This window comes from Heterocephalus glaber, unplaced genomic scaffold, assembly GCF_053883595.1.
Source record: "Heterocephalus glaber isolate CG9 unplaced genomic scaffold, H.glaber_assembly_v1.0 deba00001164, whole genome shotgun sequence".
NCBI classification, from domain to species: Eukaryota; Metazoa; Chordata; class Mammalia; order Rodentia; family Bathyergidae; genus Heterocephalus; species Heterocephalus glaber.
The window spans coordinates 1,365,567-1,372,228 of record NW_028258205.1 but is presented as its reverse complement, the minus strand read 5'-3'; the positions used below and the strand labels follow the sequence as shown (position 1 = coordinate 1,372,228).

At 54.3% G+C, this 6,662-nt stretch overlaps 1 protein-coding gene across 1 annotated transcript; it reads left to right on the top strand.

The window, feature by feature from the left end:
* Window positions 1–4,824: 4,824 nt before the first annotated feature.
* Window positions 4,825–6,456, top strand: LOC147828259 (DDB1- and CUL4-associated factor 12-like protein 2). The gene is made up of 2 exons (XM_087210640.1): window positions 4,825–6,215; window positions 6,300–6,456. Exon 1 carries the CDS (start codon window positions 4,841–4,843, stop codon window positions 6,191–6,193), a length of 1,353 nt encoding a protein of 450 aa, XP_087066766.1. The 5' UTR covers window positions 4,825–4,840; the 3' UTR covers window positions 6,194–6,215; window positions 6,300–6,456.
* Window positions 6,457–6,662: the final 206 nt, after the last annotated feature.

Sequence of the window (6,662 nt, the reverse complement as noted above, 5' to 3'; positions counted from 1 at the left end):
TACAAGCTGAAGATAAAGCTTCATAAATAATATGGCTGTTTGTTTTGTTCCCTGTGATCAGGGGGCAGGGCCAAGTTTTCCCTCCATGGTAGAATACTGTAGGACCGGGCAGAGGCCCCTGACCTTAGCGGACTTCTCTTCACTGTGGTGGTGTTTCTGGGCCAACAGGCACAGAGTAGAGTGGGGCAGTTGACGTGGTCGCGGGAACTCCACTCTGCCGTGGGGCCTGTTCTCCTCCAACATTAATTCAGAACCACCTCTCTATCTCTAGGATGTAATCTGCAGTTGGGAATTACAGCACATCAGCACGCAATGAAATGTGCTGGTGTCGATATCCGATGTTCTCCTCAGTCCCTAGATGATAAAGCAAGCCTGGACACTTTCCCGGACAAGGCAAGACCACAGAATCAGTGCTCTTTCGAATTTATGTAACTCAGAAGTTCTCAGCAATAAGAGCTAAGACATTTCCCATTCATCAGTGGACTGGATGTGAGGATCGCATTGTACCTGTTTCAGTGCAGTGCGTCCTGTGGTACTCTACCATCAATCAGTGCTATGAGTAGGTCCTATCAGTGTCCGCTTTTAAATGTGGGTTAAGCGGATTTAGACAGATAAATAATAGTCCCCAAGTCATACACCTGTCAGTGGCTCCTTTTACGCCAGGCTCATGTCAAACTCTGAGGCGCAGACACAGGAGCGAGCTTGCCAGGGAGGGAGGGCGCCCGACCAGCCCAAGTCAGCCTGTCCTGAGCAGGAACTCCGTGCTGGGACCTGGCAAGGGCAGCAAAGCAGCCCTGTGAGTGGGAGTCCAGCTACACAAGCCCAGGAAGCCAAGCTGCCTCACACGTCCCTGCCCCAGGACCTTTGTCCTTGTGCTCCTGCTTCCTAGAAAGCTCTCCTCCCTGATGTGCTGCACCTCACTCTCACTTTGCCGGGCCTCCACCCAAGGGCAAATCTACAGAAAAACCTTTCTCTAGCCTACCATCTCCCAGTCAGTTTCCTTCCACCGTATTTCCCGAAAATAAGCCCTGGCATGATTTCTGAGGATGCTCATAATACAAACTCTACCCCCAAATTAAGCCCCAGTTGGAATCCTCAGCCACGCACACACATTTAGTGCATCCTTTGCAAGGTATTAAAGCTGAACGGTGTTAATATATAATTAAATACAAAAATAATATTATTGACATTCATACTTGCAATAAACGATCCTACACATCATAATGAAGTATTTGTAAATGCCCAAGTGGGCACCTTCGGACGAGAGGTAAATGCCTGTGTGAATAGATGATCCTGAAAGTTAGTGCTAAATGACCGACTGGAGTGCAGACAGGGCCTGAATTACACGTGCACTTGATGACGAAATGAAACGTGGTTGTGTCCCATGTGAATCCTCGTAAGTCAGTGCGTCCTGTGTTGTAATGATGCACTACGAGCAGGTTACGTGAGCAGGAGGTGCTCATGTAACGAGGCTTCTGTCCCTGGACACGAGAGATTGGGGCGAACGGTTCTCCAGGAAATGGAGTTGCAAGAAATTCAGGCTGGAATTTGGGGTTTGGAGAGCGAAACAGTGTTCCAGAAGAAGACGACATGACTGTGTTGGAAGACATGTAGATTTTTCTACATGAATAGATGTAGATTTTTGCACGTGAGAAATAAGATAGCCCCTGAAAATAAGCCTATTGCATCTTTTGGAGCAACCAGTTAACGTAAGGCCTGATCTACTTTTCAGGGAAACGCGGTGATCACTTGCTGGCTAATCATGTGTGATTGCCTTACTAGCTCCCACTCTTCTGTGGGAGGAGACACCACGGGGTGGATCCGACAGATAGATGCCAGGCTCCTGTGCACGGTGAGCAAGGAATTGCAAGTGTACATCCAATGGGAAAAGAAAAGCAGCTCCGTTTATTAAAGATCACGGGACCGAGGATGTGCTTGGGGCAGCTCCGAGCCGACAGAAATGTGGCACAAACAAGAGAAGTGGTGGCAGGACGACAGGAAAGAAGAAAACACACAGATAAAGCAGGCATTTGGAGTTTAAGGGCGGTGCCCCCCAGCCCGGTTGCTCTCGCTGGGTGTCCACCTAAGATTGACAGGAACGCTTGACAGGGTGCTGAGCCATCCTGAGTGGGGGGCTCTCAAGCAGCACGCATGCCCCACAGTTCACTCCCGATTACATTGGGTGTCCGTATTTACAAGACTTCAACGAGGTTAGAGTGGGGAAGAGGTTACTGACGATCAGGCCAGGAGATCTAACGGATTTGTGCCCTGGCCCAGTCTCAGAGATGGCTTTGGCCTTTGCTATCTTATTTTCTGCCTCTCTCAGAACAATGGAAGCAGGCCTGGCCCAGAGGTGTTGCCCAAACTCAAGTGGGGGGAGGGGAGCAGATCCCCAGCCCCCGCTGTACTATCAGTACTAGAGGGACTGCAGAAAGGAACGGGCGGGAGGGGGTCTCCCTGCCACTTTCACCCCGCCATTCCCTGCCAAGTTCCATGTCTGATCTTAGTCACGGTTCTCCCAGCATGAGCCCAAGTGCACAGAGTGGTTCTTTCCACACAGAGATCGTGGATAAGGCTCCTTTTAGCTGCTTGCTTGACGATGTATTTCACTCGCGTTTTATTTGAGAGCTGGTTGGCTGCTGTAGGGAGGTAGAGAAACACAAAGTGTTGGACATTGGAGGTCGCGAGGCACGGCCCTCTGGGAATCTCTTCCAGCAGCTGCCACCTGTAAGAAAGAGAAAGCTAAAGTGCTGCATTTGCAAGATGAAATGGTTAACTCCGAGGGGAAAATTACTGGCAGAGAAAGTTCATGCATTTAGAGGGCCTCTAAGGAAAGGGGGCTTGGGAAGAAATAAACTAGAAAGGAAGCCTCTGTACAACGTAGGCATGATGGGGGGCAGCATATCTTTTAGCTAGGGCTAGGTAGCAACGATGGAACGGTGGAACTGCAGGGTGATATGCACAGAATCGTCAACAGGAAAATCGGCTTCTCCAGAAGTCCCAAAGGGAAGCATAGACAACGTGATGAAGAAATCCAAACTCAAATGGGAGGGGGCTGCAGGACTGCTTAATTACGCATCATGTAGGGGAAATCAGGGCCCCCACTCCCGGGCCATGGGGAAAAGGGGAAGGGACCTGCACGCTAGGAGTTAAAATTGCTTGCCGTGACTGCCCTGGATGTGCCTGTCCATCATATGAGCACCCAGAGCAGTCTGAGGAAACAGCCTTCACTTTTGCTGCCCTTCCAGCCTCTGAAGCCTATTGTTCGGAGCTGGAGAAGTGAATGCATTTCTCCCAGCACCCTTTCAGTGGTCTCCCACTTTTCAGCCCCCTCCACTGTCTCCTGCAGCCTTCTGGTACCTGTGCTCTACCCAGAAAGCCCCGCGTGCCTGCGCTTCTCACTTCCTCCCCACCTGTACTCAGCCCCGCCCCAACCCCACGATCCAGTCACCAGTCACTGATTTCTGTCCACTCACTGCCTTCCCGTTGCCATCCCAATGGACGGGCTCCCCACCCACCGCTCCCTGCAGACAGTCAGCCCTGAACTGTGCTCCACCTGCTCTGACCCTCACTGCCCTCTTTCTGCCCCTAACCCAATGGGTGCTCTTCCCACCCCTACGCTCCCCAACATAAACTCCGCCCGACCCCACCCTCTCCCTTGTCAAGGCCAATCCCTGACGTCCCTCCTGCTGCAGCAGGCCAACTACTTTCTTGCTCTCCTGCTCATCCCCAGCTACACTCAGAGCCGGCCACACGGGGCCCACACCTTTATGAGTGACTTCCTGCCCATCCCTGACTTCTCTCCTGCAGCCAAGACACCTGACTTTCTGGCCCTCCCGGGATCCCCGCTTGCACTCAGCCCGGGCCCACCTCATGGCCCCAACCTGACTGTCACTCACTTCCTGCCAATCGCTGACTTCCCTCCCGCAGCCCCCAACTTTCTTGCCTTGGCACTGTATCCCACCTACACTCAGCCACAGCCAGTGAGGTTCTCACCCAGACTTCTGAATTTCTGCCCCGCCCACTGCCTCCAGAAGCACCACCGATTAGCCCCGCCCACTGCCTGCCCACGGTCCGCACCCCCTCATGGACTTCGGTCCAATCACTGACTTCTGACCCACTCCTGAACCAATGGAATTTCATCCCCCACTCGCCCACAATAAGCCACTCCCCCAACCCCCCATTAACTGACTGTCATCAGCCAGCCAATGAAATGGACTCTATCCCTCCCCATGCCTCTGCCTCAAATGCACTCAGCCACGCCCCCTGCCCGCCATGATTCACACCCCATGGCTAATGTCTGTCCAATCACTGACTTCCTTCCCGACCCCAACCGATGGACTCTCTCTCCCTCCCCTGCTCCCAGAACCTTCACTCCGCCTCTCCCCCAGGCCCCGCCTCTCTTGCTTCGCTGGTTCCCCCCACAGCCGCCCTGACCGAGGCGCTCACCTCCCCGGTCCTCCACCTTCCTCCTCACCTCTCCACCGACCTCCTCCCCAGCCCTCCGAGGTGAGCTTCGCCCTCACCAGGGCCCAGCCCAGGCGCGGACGCTGTTCTCCCCAGCAGCGCCTTCCTCACCTGCACGTGCCGCTTCTGCTTCCTTTCTGTAGGGCACCCAGGACGCAGTTGGCCAGTGACCCCCAGCGTCCGGTCGCCTGGACCCTGAGACGCAGCTCTCCCGGCCGAGGAAGAGACACCACTGTCCCCGTGTCCACCGGCACTGCGGCCCCACTGTCTCCATGGCCAGCCCTCCTGCCGGCAGCCATCAACCCAGCCGCAGCAGCGGGGCTGGTGCCCTGGCCTGAGGCGCGTCATGGTGCCGCAGCAAGTAGGTCTCGGGATGGGGAGGGAGGCCTCTGCGGGCCAGGCCACCGCGGGGAGCGGGTCACCGCACAGGTTGCCCCTGCAGCCCCAAGAGCAGAAGGAGCCTGCGGGGAGCCGCTCCGTGGTGCGCTATCTGGAGCGCCGCTCGGTGGGGGCACGGGGCCGCCCCAGTCTCCGGGCCTTCAGGGACCAGGTGCAGAGCAATGCCTTAGCCAGGCTGCCAGAGCTGCTGACCGAACGCCAGCTGCCCCTGGGCAGCGTCGACAAGGTGTTCGCCTCGCAGTGGCTGAATGACAGGCAGGTGGTGTGCGGCACCAAGTGCAACACGCTCTTCGTGGTGGACGTGCTGACGGGCCACATCTCACCCATCTCCCTGATGCAGGACAGGAGGCCCACACGGGCCTATGTGCAGCCTGCCTCTGGCATCCGCGCCATCGAGCTGAATCCCTCCAAGACGCTGCTGGCCACTGGGGGTGAAAACCCCAACAGCCTAGGGCTCTACCAGCTGCCCTCCCTAGACCCCTTGTGCCTGGGTGACCGCCATGGCCACAACAAGTCCATCACCTCCATCGCCTGGATCAGTGACACTGTGGTCGTGAGTGGCTCCTGGGATGGGACCTTGGCGGTATGGGGAGTGGATCCTGACGTGTTCAGAGGCAGCACTGAGGGCCACAGTGAGCAGGGGCTTCCAGTGTATGCCCACATACAGCCAACGGACAGGGTGATCATCCCTGGAGCCAGTATCCACTATGGCAACTGCAAAGTACAAGCCCTGGCCTTCAGTGGCAAGAGGCAGGAACTGGGAGCAGTGTGCTTGGATGGCTACTTCCACCTGTGGAAAGCCCAGAACACCGTGACCACGCTGCACTCTTTTAGCCTGCCCTTTGACCAAGAGAATGTGTGTCTGACCTACTGCGATGACTTTTCCCTGTATGCGGTGGGCACCCAGTCTCATATCTGTTTATTGGATATCCGCCAAGGCCGCCCAAATGCTGGGGTCCAGCTGCTGTGTAACATAGCGGGTGGCATTGATGTGTGCTCGATGAGCTCCTACCAGCATATTGTCACCATGGGCACGGGCCATGGCTGCCTGTTCTTCTTTGACATCAGAGCACGGAAGTTCCTGCAGGAGAGATCTGTGATCAACCCAGACTCCTTTCCTGAGCCCACAGGCAGGAAGCTCAGACTCACCTGTGGCAAAGGCTGGCTCAACCAAGATGACCGCTGGTGGAACGACTTCCCTGGCATCGAGGAGCTCCCTTATGCAGTCTACACCCACTGCTACAACTGGCCTGAGATGAAGCTCTTCGTAGGTGGAGGGCCTCTCGCTTCAGAGCTGCGCGGGAACTATGGAGGCATCTGGAGCTAAGGACTGCTGCCTGCTTCTCAAAGTACACATTTGTTTTTCAGTTCAGTGTAACTTTCCTTCTCCAGATGGAATTTGCAGTATTCACTCTGTGTCTTTTGTCTTCCAGGTGGAACAGGCTCAGGTTCACAAGTGTACTTCTGAGAGGAGAGATTAAGATCCTTGCGCAATCAAAAGTTGAGATTAAATGTTTTATTTTTGTCCCTAGCACTATCTTCATGTCTTTTCATAGAAATAATTTAGGTATTTAAAAATATTGAACTTTATATTTTTCAGTTTATTTTTTCATTGGTACATGTTTACAGTACACAGTGTTTACATTCCTCGTGAGGAGCTGGTACAGGTATGTCACGTAATTAATTCTACAGTTCAGGTTGATCCTTCCTGACCTGCTGTCTTGACTGATTCACATATTCTGTCTGTAAAGAGCTCCGGTCATTGTTATACAACTCTATTCATTTTCTTTTATCTT

What these genes read in the sequence shown, in the direction of transcription:
- LOC147828259 (XM_087210640.1), top strand. Translation starts at nt 4,841, where the DNA reads ATGGGGAGGGAGGCCTCTGCGGGCCAGGCCACCGCGGGGAGCGGGTCA.